Source organism: Erythrolamprus reginae, chromosome 1 (assembly GCF_031021105.1).
Source record: "Erythrolamprus reginae isolate rEryReg1 chromosome 1, rEryReg1.hap1, whole genome shotgun sequence".
Taxonomy (NCBI): Eukaryota; Metazoa; Chordata; class Lepidosauria; order Squamata; family Dipsadidae; genus Erythrolamprus; species Erythrolamprus reginae.
Window position 1 is genome coordinate 125,691,260 of NC_091950.1, and position 24,339 is coordinate 125,715,598.

A 24,339-nucleotide genomic window follows, 5' to 3' on the forward strand; every position below is an offset into this window, starting at 1 on the left:
TCCGGATGGAAGCGAGAATGGTCTGCAGCGAATGCATCCTGAACCTTCGGTACCTTACAAAGAGGTTCAGTTGCTTTAGGTTGAGGATCAACCGGCAGCCTCCGGAGGATTTGGGCACGATGAAAATCATGGAGTAGAACCCCTTGCCCTCCTCCTACTGCGGGACCCGTTCTATAGCACGGATGTCGAGCAGGTGGGTAATCTCCCTGCGCAGCTGTAGTTTCTTTATAGTGTCCTTTATTAACGGGCAGCGTAAGAAGCGGCTGGGCGGTGGTTGGAGGAACTCCAGCTTGAGCCCGTGTGTGACCGTGGCTAGGGGCCATTGGTCGGAGGAGGTTAATTGCCAGACATTGCTGAAGCCCTGTAGCCTGCCTCCCAAGGGTTGGGGGGCAGCTGAGTCACTTCGTGCGTTTGAACCCTCTCTGGGTGTTACCGCGAAACGGTCTCCTGGACTGATGATAGCCTCTCGGCCTGTCCTGAAAGGATCTGCGGTCGCTCCTATAGGTCTGATTGTATTGACCCTGGGAAAAAGAACGCTGGCCCTGGTTGGAAGTGGTAGGATCCCAGCGAAAGGACTGACGCCTTGAGTAAGGAGTAAACCTTCTATCTGGTCGTCTGTTGGCCCTGGGAAGAACCTTCCTCTTATCCTTGTCCTCCACTAGTACCTTTTCCAACAAATCTCCGAAGAGAGTGGAGCCCTGGAAGGGTCCGGAGGCTAGGCGCCATTTAGACTTAAGATCAGCCTGCCAGTTTCTCAGCCACAAAAGCCGGCGTGATGACAGCGAGGTTGCCATGCTCCTCGTGGAAAACTTGGCCGTGTGAAGAGTAGCGTCTGCCGAAAACTTGGTCGCCGCCAATAATTTACTTAAGTCCTGGCGGAGACGCCCGTCTTCGGGTCCTAGTTGGGATTGCATCTCCTTGATCCACATTAGCGATGCTTGATTGATAAATGATGCGGCTGCTGCTGCCCTGAATCCCCAGCCGGACATCAAGTGTGACTTACGCAGCAATGTCTCCGCTTTCCTCTCCTCCGGTCTGAGGCTTTCCCCGGTCTCCGAGGGGACTAAGGCACTGGAGACAAGCGTCACCACTGGTTGGTCGATTGGGGGGAATTCAAGCAGCTTTTCCACCTCCTCGTCAAAGGTGTAAAATTTCCTTTCGAGGTTGGAAGGCCCCTGTGCAGCTGCTGGTTGCTGCCAAGGCCTCTTTATGCCTTTTACGAAAATGCCTGAAGCGGGAAAGTGGTCGGACTCGGGTTGAGGTTCCTCGAGCAGCGAGGCCGAGGTCTGGCTTGTCTCAGCGGCCTCTGCCGTTTTTGCAGTGCCCGGAAGGTTCATGACCTGCTTGGCCTTAGATAACAAGGTCCGGAATAATGCTGGTTTGAACAGCCCAACTGAGGGTGTCTGATCTGGTGTAGTTTCATCCTCTGAAAGGCCAAACTCCGGGTCACTGTCCTCAAACTGATCCTGTTCTTCCAACAAGGACCCCAAACCTGAGGGGGGCGGTGCCGACCAAGAACACGTGGCCTGCTGAGGGGGTCTACCGTACTGTTGAGCCCCGGCTATGTTTTGTGAGTACGCAGTTACAATGAGATCTTGCAGATCTGGGGGCAAACTTTGCCACGCCCCAGGCTGTGCTCGTAAGCCTGCTGCTGTGGGGGTGAAGGTGGCTGCTGGCCCCTGGTAGCTCATTCCTGCAGGGCCGGCCGACCCTGGTCTAACCCAGGATGTGCTGGGTGAAGGCATGCTCGGAGGCAGGTGCTGGAACTGCCGGTCTGGGGACCAATCTCCCTCTACTTCAGCCCCTGTAGGCCCAAAGGTAGTTGGGGGTGAGATGGGATCTGCAGAATGCCTCTGAGCCAGAGGGATCCCCGCTGGGGATGATTGCAAAGCTGCCTCCAACTTTTTTTCTAGCGCCTTAATGCGCTTCTCAGCCTCTTTGATGGAGGTAGATGAGGCAGATGAATGAGCTCTGGCCTTCTCTTTAGGTTTTCCCTTGGCCTTTTCTTTGGAAGGGGCAGGAGAGCTTGGGGGATCCTTCCCTTGATTCTCCTCCATGGTACTCACAAGTGCCAGTCGCTAGATTTTAAGGCTTTCCTGATTTCTGACCTCCGGTAGCTTGTTTCTCGCCCACCTCGTCAGAATCGCCAGAAAAAATGGCACCCTCGGTCTCCCGGGCTCTGCGCCTGCGCACTAGGGCGTCTTAGCCCGTTCGCGCCAATTCCGCCTCACCGCCAGCCAATTTCGCGCCCAATGACGCTCTCGCCGCACCAGCGCTCCCCCAAAATGGCGGCGCCCAGCCTCCGCGGCTCCGTGGGCTGCCGTCCGGGTCCTCCGACCCTGGGGCCTCTTCTGGCCTCCTCGGGGGCTGGTATGCCACTTCGCTGTGACCCCGCTCGTTCCTGGTGGCCGCGGAGCCTTCGGCGGCGGCGGCTTTCCCAGCGGCGCGGCGCTCCCGTTGCCTCATCAGCTGTGAGGCGCTCGGCTTCTGCCTTGCGAGCCGGCATCTAGCCTCCTAGTGGGGAGGGCGGACCTCCCCACCTTCGGCTGACAGCCTCGGTATGGCCTCGGAGGCCAGGGACCCCCAGGCTGGATGCTCCCCTACGGGGTGTTCCCACTGGGGGAATTCAAAAACCCCTGGGGAGGATCGTTGGGGGTGTTGCCCGCTGAGGGCAGAGACCCCAGACCGTCTGGATCCTCCTTGTCTTCACCCTGAAAAACAAAGAAAAGAGGATTAAACCGGTAATAACAATTTATTCACAATTTCTGTTTATTATTTTCCTAAGCTACAACTCAGTATGTCTCTACTCATTGACTGAGTTTTTAAAACTGGCTCATGGGAAGAGCAGAGGGGGCGGTGCTAGTTAATATGTAAATTTAACTCAGTCTCTACCAATAGGATTGGAGTAATACCCATGTTGGACTCTCCTTCCAGATGCAATGGAGAATATTCTCTGCCAAAGAAAAGTTGTCTAAGAAGAGCAACTATTACTACAGTATTGTTTTTAGGAGACAGAGATGGAGGACTTGGTATATCAGTAGCAGCACAGTGCTGGTGATCATATTTGAGGCCTAGTGACATGTTATTGTTTGGAGAGGTGAGACCTCAATCTCATGATATGATTGGACAAAAAAAGCCCTTTAATTACCATGTTGCCTAAGTGGGGATTTACTGCACAACATGTTTTATTAATAACATGTAGAAACCTTTTTATATTACAGAAAAAAATGGAAGATGAAAATATAATCTGCTACCAAACATTGTAGCTATTCAAGAGGCCGCATCAACCTCCGAAGAAATCCAGATCAGAAAATTGACAGAAACATTAAAATTCTAATTTCTGAATATTTGCTTCAAGCCAATCTTCTTGGCTTTCTACACTGGGATAGTTCATAAACAGTTGCTTTTTAATAAATATCTTTATGAATAAAGAATGAAGAACTTCAAAAATATACCCAAGAAATATACTGTAAGGTTTAATATAATAATCAGTTCTGTGAAATAATGTTTTTTTCAGTCATGTAAGATGAATCTTTTGGATACTGGCCAATTTAGATTACACGAGAGCTCTCATTTCCAGGAACAGATTAATCACACTTCATATGGAATTTGTACTTCTGAATCAATAATTTCAATAAGAGAAAAAATTGTGAAATAATGTTTTTTCCAGAAAACTAAACTAAGACAAACTTTTTTTTCTGCAAATACAAATTACCATAATATCATTATTAATAAGAATGCTGTGTAGCCTGGGATAGTCTTCTGTACAGGAATGTTTTTAAAAAAAATTGATCCCAATTTTCTGAGATTAGATACAAATAAAATCTAGAAGTACCATAAATGTTTTGAATTATTAGAAAAGTCTAATAGTGCAATAGAGTTAAGAATGCAATTTCAACTGTAGGCAAGAAAGCCAATGTCCAACTCTTACGTTATCTCCTGTTTCAACTCACACCTCTCTGTATAAATATACATGTAATCCTCAATTTACGGCCACAATTGGGTCCAGAATTCCTGTGTTAAGTAAGGCAGTTATATGAGTTATGCTTGATTTCATGATCTTTTTGCCATGGTTGTTAAGCAAATTACTGTAGTTATGTCAAGGTTGAGCAATTAATTTTCTCAAAGGCGCCACATGAGAAGCTGGGAATGTAGTGGAGGGCTGAATCAAACTAACCTAGTCAATGAAACCTGGTTTGATATCCTCAAATTCCGTCATGTCAGCTCCTCAGGCTGCTCCAAGTAAGAGGTGAGAATTGCACAGGCATAGAAAAAGACTTTGTCTCCTTGCCCTTCTGCGGCCACTGACTGACTGAAGGAGTTCACCAGGACTACACAGAGTTGGACCCAACCCAGCTTCTTCTCTTGCCCCCTGGGCATGCTTATTTACATTAGCTTTCTAATTTTTGATTGACCTCGTGGGTTGAACAGAGGCAAACAAAGAGCATAAGGAGCCAGAGGCTGTAAAATGTTCAAATCTGTGTTAAGCGAATCCATGTGGTTGCTAGTTAAATCTGGCTTCCCCCCATTGACATTCCTAGTTGGATGCTGGGCTGGCAAAGCCACAAACGGCAATCGCATGAGATGCTGCAGCCCTCTTAAATACATGCTAATTCCCACGTCTTCGAATTTTGATCCTGTGATCATAGGAATATGGCAACGGTCATGTGAATATTGGTAGTAAGTCACTTTTTTCAGTGCTGTTATAACTTCAAACAGTCATTAAACGAACAGTTACAACTCAAGGACTACACATAGAATTGGAACTCCTGAAGCTGAAAAGAAAGCAGGTAATTCTATTATGGGCAGATGTAGCATACCAAGAGAAAGGAACCACCTCCATGTGATTTTTTTTTCAGTTGAAAAGACAGTGAAACAAGGAGCCATCTCAGTGCAAAAGATGCTCAAAGATAGTCAGCTGAAAGCATCCTCCTCTCCAAGCCCAGCCTATCCCTAACCAAGTGACCATGAGACGAGGCAAGGAGGCAATGAAGCGTATTTTTTCCAGAAAGAGAGAGTAGACACTAGAAAACAGCAAAGCATGAGGAGGGTGAAGGCCCTTGTTCATTGAATATTGTGTGGAGCTTGGGAGCACAAATACCTTTAAGGTTTATGATACTGTAGTTGTTGGGCAGGATGCAGATCCCTGGTTTCTAATTTAATAAAACTAGATATTTGGGAAATAAATTGCTAAGGGTGCTTGGACAGCTCCTTAGACAACTCCTCCCACATTTCTGATCACAAACTTGCAAGCAGCTGGTACTAAAAAGATTGAAATCACACATTTCCTAGATTAAGTGGAAAAATAAAACTGTCAGGTTATCAGAATAGTTTTTTTTCTCAGCAATTTTATTAAAGAGCCTTTTTTTCTCTGATTCTCTAAGAAAAACAGCATTTCAGGCTTCTTTCTTCTAACCCATGATTTCTACAAAGTGAAGGAACTGCAGTACAGTATATTCATTGCAGGGTGTGTGGGGGAAAACATACATTACATACAGTACATACATACATGTAGGTCTATGCATATTCAGGTCTTTTCCTGTGTAAAGTTGAAGACTCCTGGCGACATTTCGACGAGGTCTCACTGCGTTTGGGGATGACTGCAAAGTTGAATTCTTTGACAAATGCCATAAACACATAGCCAGACTACAAACTCGAAACCAAACCAAAACAGCTGACTAGTCTGCAGGCATCAACTGCCACAACTACTCAGGATGTCACCCCTAATCTGCAAACATCAACTACAACAATTACTCAAGGTGTTAATTACCCCACCAAGTAATCAGGATGTTTCAACGCTGCCAATCAACCTGCTTGCAGCATCTGAGCCAGCACTCCACACCTACCCAGCAGTATTTATAGAGAGATGGCAGTTCAGACCACGCTTTGTGGGTCATCCCTCTCCCCCCTGCTGTTTAATATCTACATGAAACCGCTGGGTGAGATCATTCAAGGGCACAGGGTGACTTACCACCAGTATGCTGATGATATACAGCTCTACAACTCCATCCCGTGTCCACTCAATGAAGCAGTGGAAGTAATGTGCCAGTGTCTGGAAGCTGTCAGGGTCTGGATGGGCGCCAACAGGCTTAAGCTCAATCCAGACAAGACGAAGTCGCTGTGAGCACTGCCTCCCAAGGACATGTCCATCTGCCCTTCCATCACCCAGGGACCCCCACAGAGAGGGTCCACAACTTGGGTGTGCTTCTCGACCCACAGCAGACATTAGAACATCATCTCTCAGCTGTAGCGAGGGGGGATTTTGCCCAGGACCACCTGGTGCACCGGTTGCAGCCCTACCTAGATAGGGAGTCTCTGCTCACAGTCATGCATGCCCTCATCACCTCAAGGTTCGACTACTGCAATGCTCTTTACATGGGGCTGCCTTTGAAAAGTGTTCGGAAACTACAAATTGTGTAAAATGCAGCCGCACGAGCAGTCACGGGCTTGCCCAGACACTCGCATATTTCTCCAACACTCCATGGTCTGCATTGGTTGCCAATTGGTTTCCAGACCCAATTCAAAGTGTTGGTTATGTCCTATAAAGCCCTACATTACATGGAGCCAGAATACCTCCGAGACCACCTTCTGCCGCATGAATCCCAGCGACCGGTCAGGTCCCACAGAGTCGGCCTCCTCCAGGTTCCGTCAAGCAGACAATGTTGTTTGACGGGGACCAGGGGGAGAGCCTACTCTGTGGGGGCCCTGGCCCTCTGGAATCAGCTCCATCCGGAGATTCGTATGGTCCCCACCCTCCTTGCCTTCCTGGGGCCATTAGATCTTTGCCTCCTGCCCAATGAATGTGTTGATAGAATGTGGAGTAAATGGAATGATTGTTTTTTATGGGTTTTTTTGGGGGGGTGTTAGATTTTTAATTAGTTAATTGGATTATGATATTTTGGATTTTATATTTTATATGTTGTGAGCTGCCCCGAGTCTTCGGAGAGGGGCCGCATAGAAATCCAATTAATAAATAAAATAAATAAAATATTGTTTCCCCAAAAATAAGACCCTGTCTTATATTTTTTTGAACCCTGAAATAAGCACTTGGCATGCACTCAAAAGCTCGATTGGGCTTATTATCAGGGGATGTCTTATTTTGGGGGGAAACATGATAGGTATGTATGTGTATATGTATCCTCCTGTGAGTAGGTTTAGAGGATTGACAATAGGACAGACTTTTAATTAAATAAGAAATTTAATTAAATCGAGGAAACAGCTAAGTTTCTGAAGTTAGTTACTACTTTATATTGATGATAATGGCCCCGTGGGTTTCCTCTGACTTCAACATTCTAATATAAAGTAGACATCATTTATCTAAATATCCTTGCTCTCTGCAGAATTTGTTCCTTAGTTTCCAAAAAAAATTCAAAGGAATAAAACAGATGAGATGATAGTGGAAAAAGCCACCCTGCCCCAACATTTATCCTAAAAAGATGTGTTTGATAGGCACATCAGAAGACAATAAAAACACTGAGGAATGAGAGTGGGGTTAGTCTTCAGTAACCAAAAATTGGGAAGATCTGATAGCACCTTTTTATGATCAACAGATGTTATTAAAAGACATGAGATTGTGAGAGTTCACTTCATCAAATTCTCTAATGTTATAAAGGTGCTTCCAGACTCCTTCTAATAGATTAAAAACATGGAAACTGGGGGGAAATAAATGAAACAAAGCCGCCCCGAGTCTGCGGAGAGGGGCGGCATACAAATCTAAATAATAAATAAATAAATTCTATAAGGACCAATGTGGGTTTTTTGGGGGGCAAAAAAGAACAAGGAAGCATTTCATCTAAATAGATTTCAGGAACAGTGGCATTTGAAATACAGTATTATCAAATCTTAACAGCAGATCAAAGTAAGGAAGTTCTGAAGCTGAGCAGCAGGTTTCTGCTGCTTGCTGTAGAGCTTATTCTGAGGCCAGGGTGATGGCAAAGATCAGGAAAGAAAGTTTTCTAAATATCATGTCCTCACATTCCTACAGAGAACATGAATCCAATTTTCCATCCAGATCAGAGTATATTATTTGAGAATACTAGAATAACCAGTTGCTTTAATGAATGTGCGAAAAGCACTATCTCATCACCACGTTTGGCTGTTAATACTGCTAAAACTGAAATGCCAACAAAAATGGATTAAATTATGCACATAATAAATAAGTGTAAGTTTGAATTCTCGAAAAATCTTAAGCAATCTTCAAGTAATATTTTTATACTCTAAAAAACCCGTTATGTTTTAGTCATCTATACGTGTAAAGGAAAATACGTATGCATTAACAATTCGATGGTTTGCAAGAATTTGTTAAAGATATTAATATATTAACACTTTAAAAACAAAGTGCACCACATTGTATGTTTTGGCATTTTATTTATTTCTGGTAAGAACTGGACACTACTGAAAAATAGTCTCATAATACTGCACTGTACTGTTGATATACTGCTATTTTGTCATTGTGTTTACATTGTTAAACATCTATATGCTTATATTATTAATATTATCTATCTATCTATCTATCTATCTATTATCTATCATCTATCTATTGCATATCATCTATTGCATTATACTCTTTGAGATACTGTATATAAGGACTGCTATTATGTCTAATCTTAATTTTTTCATCTCTAAACCAAACATTAGTTAAACTATTCTTTTTAGGATTTATTTCCCAACACAGCCTATTAAAAAACAGGACAGGAATTCTTCCTTCTAAAATTTGGAACTATGCACACTTAATGCAGAAGTTTTTTAAAAAGTTATACCCCAAAGACCATCAAGTTGTTACCTACGGTAATTAAACTATGAAAGGACAACATCATTAATAATATTTAAAATATAATTGAATTCAAATACTGTCTTGGCTCCATCCATTACTTTTTGGCATGCAGTCTTTCATACACTCAAAGATCAAGTAAGGTCTTTAGTCAGAAAGAGCTGAGTAAGCCTATACCAATATAATGTAACATCATTTATTTTAATAATTTATATGGTCACACATCTTCCAGAATCATATTACATTTTAATTATCACAACATTGTTTTGGCTTTGGTTTATAATTAAGATATGCAAATTCTCTCAGCCTAACATTTCATCCCATGAAGAAATCCTTCTACTTCTGATGGGCAAAGATACAACACATTACTTTAAAAAAAATTAAATCTACCGTATACGTACCGTGTCAATTATTAAGAAATGGAGTTAGCATTATCAGTTGCTTTCTAGAAATCATGCTCTAACTAGTTTAAATCTGAACTCCCCCGATCTATTAATTAATATATAATTCTTTTATATTTACAAGAACAAGGGGACACAACCTGAAGTTAGTTGGGGGAAAGATCAAAAGCAACATGAGAAAATATTATTTTACTGAAACAGTAGTAGATCCTTGGAACAAACTTCCATCAGACGTGGTAGATAAATCCACAGTAACTGAATTTAAACATGCCTGGGATAAACATATATCCATCCTAAGATAAAATACAGAAAATAGTATAAGGGCAGACTAGATGGACCATGAGGTCTTTTTCTCCCATCAGACTTCTATGTTTCTATGTTTCTATGTTTCTTTCTGGTGATCTAATATTTAATTATGAATATTGTTGTTCACATTGTCATCCTTTCAATATGAATTCTTTCCTCACTCCTCCAACCGGAAATGTTTCCACCTACTAATTACTTGAAATTTCAACCATGTACACTCAGCTCGGTGAGCCTGTCCTTATCAGGGATAGAGTTCTTCTAGACTTCCTTCCATTCTATGTTATTCAGACATAACAGAACTGGAATTACAGCTAAATGCAAAATGAAGTCGTAACACAGGGACAAAAAAAACATAATCAAACTTTGGGGGGGGGTTGTTCAGCTGGGGTGGTGGTGGTCAGATGACACAAACATTTCCTGACTGTTTCTTCACGGATCAAGGAGGGATCTTGGTAAAAAGGTAAGTTTTCTCTGGCAGCAGTAAGGCAATTTGAGTTTTGAAAGAGATTTTGATCTTGCAATGAGAATCAGTCAGGTGAACCTCACTACTTTCTGGGCATCTGCGTAACATACGATTCTTTGAACACCTGCTCCTGCCCTCATTTAACTAACTCCACATCTCCTGCAAGGAGAGAAGCGGTAATGGGGAGGAAGCGAGTGTTCAAAGAATCCCATGTTGCACAGATCCACAGAAAGGAGTGAGGTTCACCTAGTTCCTGATCGATTCTCCTCCCAATCTTTTCCAAACTCAAATTGCCTTACCGTTGCCAGAGAAAATTGACCTTCTGAGCAAGGAAGGATCCTCGCTTGATCCGTGAAGAAATAATCAAGAGATGTGTCAGCTGAACACCCCTCCACCACCACCCAGTTTAAGCAAAACTGCTTCCATGAAGCATCGTATGGTGTAATTACACCATAGGTGCAGCCTCTCCCATTAGAACCCTTCAGTTCCCCTCCCCCGCCCGCCCACTGGAGTGATGGTGGATTAAAGTCTGTGGCAAATCTTTGAGTTCTTTCCTCAGCTGGCAAAAGTCATGGCCCATTTTTGGTCTCCCCAGCCCGCCCCCACCGAAGCACTCTTCTGGCCAATATCAGGGCGTGAAGACACTCTCCGGAGTTTCGACCTGCTCCTTCTTTGGCCTCCTCCACTGCCCAGAAGCACTCTTGCCGGGCTGCAGAAGCACTCTAGGCCAAGTGGCCAAGTGCAGGACCTATGTTGCCAGCCCTCGCAAACGTAAGTCCTGCCCTTGGAAAAAGTGGGGGGTGGCAGGTGGTGATCTGGGTGGGGCAGCCTCATAGTCCCACAAGGCCGGTTTAATGACTTTGGCGGGCCAGGTCTGTCCCGCCGGCCGTAGTTTGAGGATGCCTGAACTAGAATGTCACTGTCAAGTTTGGCAGCATTTATTTTATTACATTTATTACACAGGAAAATAATCTCTGGTACAGATCACAGACTTAATTAAATATACAAGGAAAAATATTCATTCTGATACACAGGTGTCCAACAACTAAGCTATTAAAGATTGAAACTGTGCATAAATTTAATATGACCATATGTAGCACTCAGAATTGCCTAGCCAACAAAGCCATCTTCGATGGCTCAGCAAGATTTCAAAATTTTAGCAGATTTTCTCATACTTTAGTCAAATACAGCACTTTCAAGAATAGCCCCAAATTGGTAACACTTGCTATTTCATCTGTCTTGTCTAGGCTCAGCTTCAGATTATTACCTTGTTTCTCTAGTACGTTATTATGCTCAGGCACTGATGCAAAACACACAATGTCTTGCTTGAATCTGATGAAAAAAATCTGACACATAATAGTAAAACACCAGATCTGCAAACAACCCATTTAAGCTACTAAGAAACAGCAGAAAACTGCAAAGAAACGCTCCACCATTGTCAACCAGGCATCCAGATAGAAATGCAGTGGTTGCCAAATTCAGTAGCTTTTGATATAATATATAATCTTGTTTAATGGCTTATAGAGAAAAACCACCATGAACTGCCTTACAAGTTTTAAATTATTAAATTATACCTTGCCTTCAAGGCTGCTTATCCCATCCTACATTAGAGGTGGATATACATTTGGATAGAGTCCTTTTGCATACTGGTACTTGAAAATTGATTTCAGACTCTTTTTCTTTCAAAATGGATATTCCCTACTCTTAATTAATTGTAAAGTTGCTGTTTAAAAGTCTGTTTTATTTGTTTTTCTAAACTAGAATATTTAAGAGGATGCATACCGAGCCATACAGTAAAAAGAATCACAGGATATTTCCCCAATTAAAGTCTAAAACAGGAGTGTCAAACTCAAGCCCTGGGGGCCAGATCTGGCCCACAGGGTGCTTAAATCTAGCCTGTGGGGCTGCCCGGGAAACAGTGAAGGACCAGCCTGCAATGCCTCTCCCAGTGAAAACAGCTCATGAAGGCTGCACGAAGCCCTCCCAAGCTCCATTTTCATTGGCAGAGGGCTGCAGGAGGCCATCCCAGCCAAAAATGGAGCTTGATAGTCTGTTTTCATTGGCAGAGTGCTCGGACCACCATAGGCGCTCCCCAACACAAGTGTCATCATGCTGGCCATGCCCGCCCCAGCCTAAGGCAAATTTAACCTTGAGGTCAAACACAACCATCAATGAAATCATGTTTGACACCCTAATCTAGAACAATGGGGACAGTAGATCACTAGAGTCATATCCAACAATGTTAAAGTTTAACTATTTAAATATTGATTTAAAAGAAGTGGGGCTTTAACTACCCTGTCATCAGGTGGACGACAAACTATGCACCAAGTGGGAGATCAAATAGGTCCCCCACTCTTCTGCTCACAACAGAATACCTTATTTCACACCAGGTTTGAAATTTTGGGCTTAGATAGCCTAGACCTTTGTTGCCTTCGATCTGTCCTAAATGTAGTTCATAAAATCATCTACCACAATGTCCTACTTGTCAATGATTCCTTCAGCTTCATCCGCAACAATACACAAGCACACAATTGATTCAAACGTAATGTAAATCGCTCCAAACTCAACTGCAGAAAATACGACTTCAGCAACAGAGTGATCAATGCCTGGAATGCACTACCTGATTCTGTGGTTTCTACCCCAAACCACAAAAAAATTAACCTTAGACTGTCCACAGTAGTGCCTACCATCCTGTCCTATTGCCTAATTTACCTGTATCTACTATGCTAATCTGTATGTTTATACTAAGACCTACTATCTTGTTCATGTTTGACAAATAAATAAATAAATAAACAAGCAAGCAAACAAACAAACAAACAATCCTAGCAGACAATTTAGTCATCCGAAAGGAAGAGGAGAGGGTCAGCTATACTGGACTTAATTCTTAATAACAGGAATGAAATGATAGAACTTAATTCTTACTAACAGGAATGAAATGATAGAACTTAATTCTTACTAACAGAAATGAAATGAAGTTGTGGGATCCAGGTGACCATGTCATATAGGAATTCCATATAATATAAGCACAAGTAATTGAACAAAGTCACACTAGCATCTTAGACTGTAAGAGAACTGATTCAATAGTTCTCCAGAGAGGGCTTGGGGAGGATTTCCATTGATGGAAATCTTAAAGGAGAAAACAATTCATGATGCTTGGAAACTCTGAAAAATGAGATTATAAAAGCCCAGTCTAGCACAATACCACTGGGGGGGGGGGAGACACCCCAGCATAGTTCAATTAAAAATTATCTGATAAACTAAGGGGCAAAAATGATAAATATGAAAAATGGAAAGAGACACACATAACTAAAACAGAATACCAGCAAGTAGCCTGAATCTGCAAGGATAAGTAAGAGGGAAGCTAAGGCTTAAAATAAACTACTTGCAACAAATGCCAAAAATAAGTTTCTTTCAATAAGTAGAAAAACCAAGGGGAAAAAAGTCAAGGGAACAATCAGTTCACTAATGGGAGAAATTGGGAAGGAGGTGAGGGATAGCAGCAAGACAGCAGAATTGCTTACCGTAATTCATTCTTTGTATCTGTCTTTACCCAAAAGGAAAAAACAGACAATCTATTAAAAGCAGTACCGTAAAAGATAGAATCAGAATATAAATCAGAATAAGTAAAAAAATGTTAATAGAACACCTATCCACTCTGGATGAGTTTTGGTGGCCAAGAACTATACAACATTTTGGAAAGACAATGGCAATAATGGACTGTGCAACAATGGAAAGTAGATGGGATTGTGTTAAGGATGTTTGGGGTCCAAGATTGTTCCTATTTTCTTGATCTTAGAAGGTAGGGCCTGGAATTTTACTTAAAAATGTATTATTATGTAAAACACATTTAAGGCTTTTAAAGCAATATTCACTTTTTCCCACTTCAGGCCGAACTGTACCATTGATTTTTGGCAATTGTAATACGCACACACAAACTTCCACCCAAGTAAAAGCAATATGTATCACTAAACTCTCAAACTGCTTATTATTTGAAATTATGCAGATAAAAATGAATAATAAATAAAAAATTGTCAAAATTTAAATAGCCACATATTCACTGATTATTATAAGGAACCATTTATCAGCTATGCTGTGCCTCCCTAATCAATATCGGATAGGCATCCTGCTGAAGTGATTTGTAAGCCATATCCAAACCAGGCTGAAAAAGACCTATGACAACTACTACCATCATCTACCTCAAAAATTGAATGATGTACAACATCTTTTCATTCTCCAAGTGACTTCAACATAGATATACAGTGATACCTCGTCTTACAAACGCCTCATCATACAAACTTTTCGAGATACAAACCCGAAGTTTAAGATTTTTTTGCCTCTTCTCACAAACTATTTTCACCTTACAAACCCACTGCCACCGCTGGGATGCCCCACCTCCAGACTTTCGTTGCCAGCGAAGCACCTGTTTTTGTGCTGCTGGGATTCCCCTGAGGCTTCCCTCCATGGGAAACCCCACCTCTGGACTTCTGTGTTTTTGTGATGCTGCAGGGGAATCCCAGCAGCGCAAAAACGGGCACTTCGCTGGCAACAGAAGTCCGGAGGTGGGGTTTCCCAGCAAGGGGAGCCTCAGTGAAATCGCAGCATCACAAAAACACAGAGGTCCGGAGATGGGGTTTCCCATGGAGGGAAGCCTCAGGGGAATCCCAGCAGCACAAAAATGGGCGCTTCGGCTGGCAAAAGGGGTGAATTCTGGGCTTGCACGCACTAATTGCTTTTCCATTGATTCCCATGGGAAACATTGTTTCGTCTTACAAACTTTTCACCTTAAGAACCTCGTCCCGGAACCAATTAAGTTTGTAAGACAAGGTATCACTGTAACTGCTAATTAAGTCCTTCAACATCCCAAAGCAAATGTAGCAGTGTAGCCAGGTATTCCTGTTCCTGCCATCCAATATGAAGTAAGAAGATTAGTCCCTGACAGTGTGGTCACATTTTATGCATCTGGAAGGATACAGACTTCTGGGATTTCTTCCAAAATTATTTCTTTTATTTATAAATCCGTGCAAGCCACGAAATGAGGATACAGCGATTATTTACCATTATCTTAGTTTTGGAGTCTTCTAAAGTGGTAGCAGCTCACACTGGGGAGGAATGGTCAATGTTTTTTCAAACTGTATAGCTGGCCTATAGACAATAAAGCACTCCACTCATGATACTTTTTAATTATTGCTATATAACACTTAATAGAAACCAGCATAAATGCAAACATTCTCAGTTCTATTGCCAGATAAGTTTTTGTGCCTTGGATGCATTAATGATTAACTTGATTTCCCCCCCTTCTTCCTCAAACACATTTTGAATGCATGAGTAATTATACAGAAACTCCAGCTAAACTCCAGCTCTTACTTCTTATTTCACTCTTCACTCTTGCACTGGGAGACACAGGCATGAAATATATAGTAAACAAAGACTGCATTCCTTCATAAAGGTGTGCCAGAAACCCAAGATATCTGGTGAAAGCTGAGAATATGACTTGCTTAGCTCCTTTTTTGTTCTTCATTACTCTTTAGACATCAATACAAGAAAAAGTAATTTCTTTAAGTCTTGAAACCTATTAGCCTTGTCACAACATGCCTATAAAAGGTAGATCTGAAATTATTTTAAATATAGTATTTATTTCTTTCTTTACACAAAGGGACTTAACAATGTTTGTTTATATCAACCTTCGTTATTTTTCCACATAAAATATTTAAAGCCTATCTTGATCTAACCTTTGAAAGCCTAATCAAGTTAGTCATTGCAGAGCTGATTTATTGGGGACACAATTTGGCTGAGGAATGTTTTTAGTGGAATAATGCAATAATTACATTTTTGCAATAGCGTTCAGTGAAATAGACTGACAAAATAACTATCACATATGCAATAAATACCATTTAGAAAATGCTACAGTAAATGGATTTATTTTGAAGCAATACTATTTGCAACAAAAGAAAACAATGGGTTGGAGTCCTGAAGACCAGCTTCCTGTTTAATACGTATCATTGTTTTTTTTAATAAAACAACAACTAAAATTAGTACAAAAATGCATATCAGAAATTTACTGTTAAATGTTGCCTTTGTTCTCCATTCAGAGAGTTTTCCGGCAAGTATTCATATGGCTCCAAGCAAAACAAGACACCCAGCAGAGTTTCATGAGGTTACATTTATCACCAAAACAAAAACCTAAACATGTACATACCTGCAGGAAAACTGGAAGAATGGGTGTTCTGGCTGAGAAACAGATTTTGAAAATCCAGACTTACTTCCCATTTCATACACTGGGGTCACATTTCTTTCATATTCCAAATATTAGAGGTATTAACACAGGCATCCATCGGTAGAGAAATCACTCAGCAACCAGCCAAAGAAAACCCAAGTGCATTCTGAGCTGGTCTTAGGATTCTGCTGCATTTCTGGTTGCTTCTTCCTGAGCAGCAAAATTTCCCACAATCAAATCCCTCCTAAATAGCACCAATCCACAAAATCAGAGATGTCTCATTTCTCAAGCGGGAACAAGCAGCATCTCATTTCCAAGAGGATTTAAAAAACAAAAAAAACCTTATACGGTATTCTTCTTGCAAAGACAGGACACAGAATGCAGTCGGGAGAGAACAAGGGCGAGAGAAAAAGAGCGAGAGAGACCCAGTACTGTATCTTAAACAGCAGCCTGGTTTGGCAGCCAGCCAACCACCAGCATAACTTATTGCCAATGCTGCAAATCCCCCCTATCAGCTAATGAAGATCAAGACTGCAGGTGAAATATGATTTTTATCTCCAGGATGAGAATTCTCCTGGAAACAGAAAGACATATGACCTTGAATTTTGGAAAGAAAATAGTTTGTAAAGAAAATAAATAAATAGCACCTAATGCTACTATGTATGCTGTTGTTACCGATCTATTGTTTCTACAAACTCCTAACAATACAAAGATTCTTCGGCTAAGCCAAATATGTTTAAAATGTCAGCTCTTCGGTCATATAAATCAATGCATGCAATTTTTTACAGATTTTATGTAAATCTGCGTCAAATTCATGTTATTTTTTCATGTCAAATTCTTGTTATTTGTTTCATCTATTTTTTTGTTTTGTAATGAAGATAAAATTAAGTGCAAAATTAAGGTTTGCCTTCTTTGAAATGTCTCTATTTTGTATCTCTTCAGAAGTAAATAAAAATAAATGGAACGATCAACAGAAAACATGAGCAATTAACCACTTATCCCTCTCCCTCAATCTTTTCTGCACTATCCACTGCCAGTAAAACTTTGGCATTATGGAAATGGTGGGTTACACTGTACATGATTGCATTCTATAAAATGGGGCCGAATTTAATATGCTAAGTAGAAAAACATTATCAAAACATTCCTTACAAAATTATACAGAAAACAAGCAGGAAGATTTATTGCGGGGTGGTCTGTGGATTGAAAACAGCACACTTAATCAATTGAGATGACAGTAGGTGCTATGCATAATGATTTGTGTAATGGCATATATCTGAAACTCCCAAGAGCTTTGGTGCAATGAAGACTATGAAGCACAGTACTGAATTGTCACAAAGAAAGAATTTGGTATAAACTGGTATGCATCACATATATGGTATCACATCTATTCCCTGTACCCGATATATGCCACTGAACCAACAAGGTCATACTGTGGTATCCACTTATTTGCAGATGGGAGGAGGGGACTGCATTGCTGAAAAATATTTGGCATATTGGAGAGTAATCTCTTTGGCAGGAATGATTTCACCTTCATGTTATGTTTCAGAAGTTTAAGATCCTTCCCATGCCAGTGAATAGAAACTTTCATAAGGGAAAAAAATGCCTGTAATGGAAATTTGCTTTTGTTGTTTGCATATGATCTATTTGAAAATGTTTGTGTCAGGGAAAAAGCGACAAATACGCATAGTTTCCACAAAGAAATAGATAAGAATAAGCTACTCTCAATACAGTATTTGTAGTTACAACTGTATTGTGACTGATCGTGTTCACAACATTTCAGTTTCTCCCAAAATATCGAAGTGGCCTAATATCATTAAGGATCCAACCTTAGTTTTCTTTCTCTCTCGAGATTTCACTATAGAGTCTGTCTCTCTCTTATTACAGAGTCTTAATATGGTCTTTTGACAAACAATAACGTCTCTGAGAGAGTCATATTATTTAAAATTATCCAAGATAGAAAAGGAAGTTGAAAAGCATGCCAGAAAATGTTATGGCAAGCAATTTTTTAAAATTCTAAATCTACTCATTCAACATTCAGCATTGTTGTCGTTGTGAGTCACAAAGTCAGAAGCCAGGGTGGCACAGCAGGTAGGGTGCTGTACTGCAGGCCACTGAAGCTGACTGTAGATCTGCAGGTCAGCGGTTCAAATCTCACCACCGGCTCAAGGTTGACTCAGCCTTCCATCCTTCCGAGGTGAGTAACATGAGGACCCGGATTGTGGGGGCAATATGCTGGCTCTGTTCAAAAGTGCTATTGCTAACATGTAAGCCGCCCTGAGTCTAAAGAGAGGGGCGGCATAAAAATCGAATGAATGAATGAATGAATGAATGAATGAATGAATGAATGAATGAATAAATAAATAAATAAATAAATAAAATGTCCGACCTATCGCAACCCCATGGATAACGTTCTTCCAGGCCTTCCTGTCTTCTACCATCCCCATAGCATACAACATCAAAAACAAAGATATAAAACATCAAACTAGACAAGAAAGGAAATATTGTCCTTCTAGTGGAACAAGCATTCGCTAGAGCAGTGACGGCAAACCTTTTTTTCCTCGGGTGCCGAAAGAGCATGTGTGTGGGCTGTCACGCATTCGCGAGTGCCCACACCCATAATTCAATGCCTGGGGAGGGCGAAAACAACTTACCACAGCCCCCGGATGCCCTCTGTAGGCCGGAAATGGCCTATTTCCCAACTTCTGGTGAGCCCAATAGCTTCATGTTTCGCCCTACCCAGACTCCAAAGGCTTCCCTGGAACAGAGCAAGCGTAAACACGCCCTCCCCCATCCCCCCCCGAGGCTCCCTGGAAGCCAAAAACGCCCTCCCAGAGCCTATGTGTGAGCCAAAAATCAGCTGGCCGGCACACACATACACGTTGGAGCTGAGCTAGGGCAATGGTCCACGTGCCAGCAGATATGGCTCTGCGTGCCACCTGTGCCATAGGTTCACCATCACTGCACTAGAGGGCTGCAGAACCTCTCACAGAGAAGCTCACACCCGAGCCCTGTCCAGAGTTTTGGGGAAATCCAGATCTTCAAAGCATGTTTGAAGGAGATCAAATTTTGCCCTTGGGGGGAGGGATGCTCCAGAGTACACTCCTGGGTCCAAACAAATAACATTGCTTAATGGAAGGGACTTAGAGTAAATTGCTCTAAATTTGACTGCAGGAAATACGACTTTAGTAACCGAGTAGTTGATGCATGGAACTCGCTACCAGACTCTGTAGTATCATCACCTAACCCCCAAAACTTTACCCTTAGACTATCCACTGTTGATCTCTCCCGATTCCTAAGAGGTCAGTAAGGGGCATGCATAAGTGCACCAGAGTGCCTTCCGTCCCCTGTCCTAATGTTTCTCTCTTACTAGTATCATGTATATAAATATTGTTATATCTTTGTATACCAACACGTACTTGACAAAACAAACAAACAAACAAATAAATAGAGCATGCCAATCTGCCTGGTTAAATGAACTATGGTGGCGCAGTGGTTAGAATGCAATATTGTAGGCTAATTCACTGCCCACTGCCAAATGTTGAATTCTGACCAGTTCAAGGTTGACTTAGCCTTCCATCCTTCCATAATTGGTAAAATGAGGACCCAGATTGTTGGGGGCAATATGCTGACTCTCTAAACCACTTAGAAAGGGCTGTAAAGCACTGTGAAGCGATATATAAGTCTAAGTGCTATTGCTACATTTTGGGCAGAAACAATGAGAGACACTTGGGCCCTCAAATAAATGGATCCTATGCCATGTAGTAACTAGCAACCTGAGAAGTATTCAGAAGCATTCAGGTAACTGGTGCAGCTCACAGGGCAGAGATGTCACTTGGATGTACTATCGCATGCTCCAAAGGAATCACACCTTCAAACCAAGTGATGTTCTATGTGGTCTTCAAGGGCAGCTCCAAAGGCACCCTACTACAGTACTCCACATGTGAGCTAATCAAATCATGAATGATGGAGAAAAGGGCCACCAAGTCCAGGAATGGACACAATTGGTACCCAAGGCAAATCTAAGCAAAAGTATTTCTGACTCTTTGAGCAGGACTCCAGGAAGAATCCCAAACTGCACATCAATTCCATCTGAGGGCGTGAAATCCCATTCAAAATTAAAGATGGAAATTCCCTGGGCCCTGATGGTCTATATAATCACAGACATGGTGGCACAGTGGTTAGAATGCAGTACTGCAAGCTACTTCTGCTGACTGCCAGCAGTCTGCAATTTGGCAGCTCGAACCTCACCAGGCTCAGGTTGATTCAGATTGACTCGGCTTTCCATTTATTTATTTATTAGATTTGTATGCCGCCCCTCTCCGCAAACTCCATCCATCCGAGGTCGGTAAAAATGAGGATCCAGACTGTTGGGGGCAATATGTTGACTCTGTAAATTGCTTAGAGAGGACTGTAGAGCACTGTGAAGCGGTATATAAGTCTTAGTGCTAGTGGTGCTTAAGTTTACTCCTCCCCACCCCAACTAATTGATGCAATACGGTATTTAAAGGAACTACAAAATATAATGGTTACAGAACAGGCACACTTAGAAAACCTTAATAAAGATCTCTGACTATCAAGAAGAAAAAAAGTATTCATGCAGTAATATTTATTAGTATTCCTGGCTTGTAAATACAATGACTGTTCCTTGAGATGAAAATGCAGCTACTGTTTTAGGTAACTGACTAAGAAGAGAAGGAAGGCAAAACTCATACAGGTAGTCCTCAATTTACAACAGTTCATTAGTGACCATTCAAAGTTACAATAGTACTGAAAAACATACGCCTTATGACCTTTTTCCACACTCACGACTGTTGCAGATCCCCATGGTCAAAAGATCAAAATTCAGACACTGGAAAAGGCAGATTTACTTAATTAACATGTATCTGACTAACTAACTAGCTACTGCAGTGTTCATTAACATCTATGCAAGAAAAGTCATAAAATAGGCAAAATTCGGTGTCTCACTCAGCAACAGAAATTTTGAGCTCCATTGTAGTCGTAAGTCAAGGACTACCTGTACTGGAACTTCAATTATCAACTTTGATCAGAGAGCCTTAAAATGAAGCATGTTGCAGCTATAATTGCGAATATTTCAGAATTTATGCTGAGATATTTACCGATAATTTGAAATTAATCTACAATTAGTCTGACTCATAATATATAATGTATGTTTGTGTTCTATGATGCCTGTTGAAAATGCATCTAGCCACTGAAATAAATTAATAAATAAATTAACACTTATTCATTGCAATATGTTGACATTCTTTGGAAGGTATTATTTGGTGATCCAAAACTACCTAATAATCACTTTCCTACCAGGAAAGCATACTGTGCTAATGGAAAGAAAGTTATTCAGAAGGCATGACTAAAGAAGAAAGATAGAACTATAATTTTCTTTATAGATTGATTCCCTTCTCTCCATTTATATTACTGCAAAAGCATATTCTCTTTAGAGCAAGTCTTGTAATTGCTGTAATCAAGGACAATATTCTTTCTGAACAATTATATAATTAAGAAAAGTAAGACAATTTGTCTACAAATAGATTTCTGTTAAATGTATTTCTTTTACAAAAAAAGCAAATGCAGGTAGTTCTCAACTTACAACTGTTTTTTTCAGCAACTGTTCAAATTTACAACCACTGAAACAAGTGACTTACAACTAGTTTACACATTATGACCATCACAACAACCCATGGTCACCTAATTAAAATTCAGACCCTTGGCAAGAGGAATGTATTTATAATAGTTGCAGGTCCTAAGGTCATATGACCACTATTTGCGACCTTCCTAGCTGCCTTCTGATAAGCAAAGTCAGTGAGGAATGCTGGGCTGGCTTAGCAACTATGTGATTAACTTAGCAACTGCAATGATTTACTTAACAACCATGGCAAAAAAGGTCGTAAAATTGGGCACAACATACCTGTTTGGCAGATTCTGTTGTTATAATAAAAAAAGTAGTCTTAGTATTCATGATTCAAACACCAGAGTTATAAGTGTTAAACCTACTTTTGTTAGATGCTCCGGTCTACACCAATTTTGCAGTTCTTGATGTATCCCCACCCCCGATTCCCTTGCTTTTTATCCCAAGGAGAACCAGAGAGAATCAAGTCTGGGATGCTTTATCAAATTCTGTTCCGCTTTGGGGTTAACATTTATCTGACTGTTGCCTTGACTGTAGCACTTCCTCCTCTTCCTCAAGGTTATTTCTCACAGCTCATTCCAATAGCAGATCCAGCACTAGTCTAGGCCAGGGGCCTCCAATCTTGCCAACTTTAAGACTTGTGGACTTCAACTCCCAGAATTCTGGGAGTTGAAGTCCACAAGTCTTAAAATTGCCAAGGTTGGAGACCCCTAGTGTAGGCAAAACAGCAGGCTTAGGGTCAGTAAATCAATCAGGGCACAATAGCGGTTGCAATGTACATTACATCTTCTACCAGTGAAAGATAGTGTCCACCTAATGCAGTTCTAAATAAGATAATGAAAAGATATTGATTGCAATCTGAATCTGATCAATTAGGAGAAAGGCTCTTCTAACGGTGGGATCTAAGAGAGTCCTCATGTACCTCTGTAGCTGTACTTGTTACAGATGGAACTGTACATTTTTCTGATTTGCAAAGAAGGCTCAAGGATTCAGGAAGAAAATCTCAACAGATGGATAAATATCTCATTAAAGGCAATCGTAAGGATGAAGCAAGAAGCCGTTTCCAAATAGGGGTACAAAGACACATCATAGCTTTTCCATGTGAAAATATTAAAGTTGCCAATTTTAATAATTTTAAGCAAATCCGTCCTGAAAAGGAAGGAGGGGTAAAACTTAGGTAACAAGGCTAAAGCAAAAAGCATTTCTGTCCTCTTCACAATTGTGAAAAATATAAGTGATGCAGTTGGATGCTCTAATTTTGGGAGGGAGGAGGGAGGAAGGGGGCTGAATCCTACGGAATTAATTTATTACATGATGGAAAGAATGTACCTTTCTGTTATTTTCAAGGATATGGAAAAGGGAACAAGGGGGCCAAAATGAGATTATGACAGAGATAGGATGAATCAGTGTGTGCGTGCGTGTGTGTGTGTGTGTGTGTGTGTGTGTGAGAGAGAGAGAGAGAGAGAGAGAGAGAGAGAGAGAATGTGTGTGCATGTATTCTTCAGAATATTTAATCTTATGCCATTAGCCTTCTCAAATTCAGAGAGATAAAGGACTTCAGTGTGCCTTTGGTAATGGCATTTGTTCTTGAAACAGGAAATGAGTTAGATTTAAATAAAGTGATTATCCTAAAAAGGATGGAGGAAATTGGATCAATGAATCACTTGGAGCCAAGTCCTTAGTAAGGTGTGAGTTGGAACACTGGCTTCCTTCATGCTTGCTTCCAGAATTGGAGCCTGGATCAATCAATTCTGGAAGCCATTGATTTTGGTGACACTGCGTGTGAAGTTCTGGTAATATGAATAAGAATCACAGATCAAACCACAAATAAGCATTCCTTATGAAGCGGCCAAAGAAGTAAAAATGGGAAATGGTGATCCCCCCCATTGGTAATTAGGCAGTTGTAGGAAGATGTGAATCCACCAGTGTGACAAGATGAACTGTCTCAGATTTAGTTTTTCCATTTATGAGATAGATCATTTAACAAAATAATGGAAGAATTAGTATTATTTTTGTATGGTCCAGATTCAATGATTACTATAGCAATAAATTATAAGGTGTTTTATTCTTTGTTCTTTTTTTTAAAAAAACCTTCTTCCTTTTCTCTTTCTTTTTTGTATATTTAAAAAAACAATGTAATGACCAGAGAATAATTGCCTATATCTTACTGATTGCTTGCTATCTGAAGAATAAGCAGAAGAAAGGAAATGGAAGGATAAGTGTTGGGAGTCTGAAAAACACATAGAAAGCCTTCCATATGTCAACTGCTGCTATGGAAATCACACAACAGACAGACTCAGGAACTGTAAATCATGTACAGTGGTACCTCTATTTACAAACGCCTCTACTGTAATTACAAACTTTTCAGGATAAGAACTGGTTGTTTAAGATATTTTTGCTTCTTCTCAAGAACCTTTTTGCACTTATAAACCTGAGCCTCCAAAACGGTAACTGGAAAAGGCAGGGAGAAGCCTCTGTGGAGCCTCTCTAGGAATCTCCTGCGAGGAAACAGGGCCTCCACCCGCCCTGTGATTTCCCCAATCG

General features: G+C 41.2%; 1 protein-coding gene across 15 annotated transcripts in view; it reads right to left on the reverse strand.

Annotated features, from left to right (window-relative positions):
• PLEKHA7 (pleckstrin homology domain containing A7) overlaps positions 1–24,339 on the reverse strand; it is a 139,888-nt gene that overhangs the window by 80,476 nt on the left and 35,073 nt on the right. For 3 of the 15 annotated variants that reach the window (XM_070764282.1, XM_070764291.1, XM_070764247.1), the window contains exon 1: positions 16,137–16,566. The exons of the other annotated variants lie outside the window; for them this stretch is intronic. In XM_070764282.1, coding sequence (XP_070620383.1) covers positions 16,137–16,207 — 71 coding nt within the window. In that variant the 5' untranslated portion in view covers positions 16,208–16,566. Of the gene's footprint in view, positions 1–16,136; positions 16,567–24,339 lie in introns of those variants that run through there. 15 annotated transcript variants of the gene reach the window in all.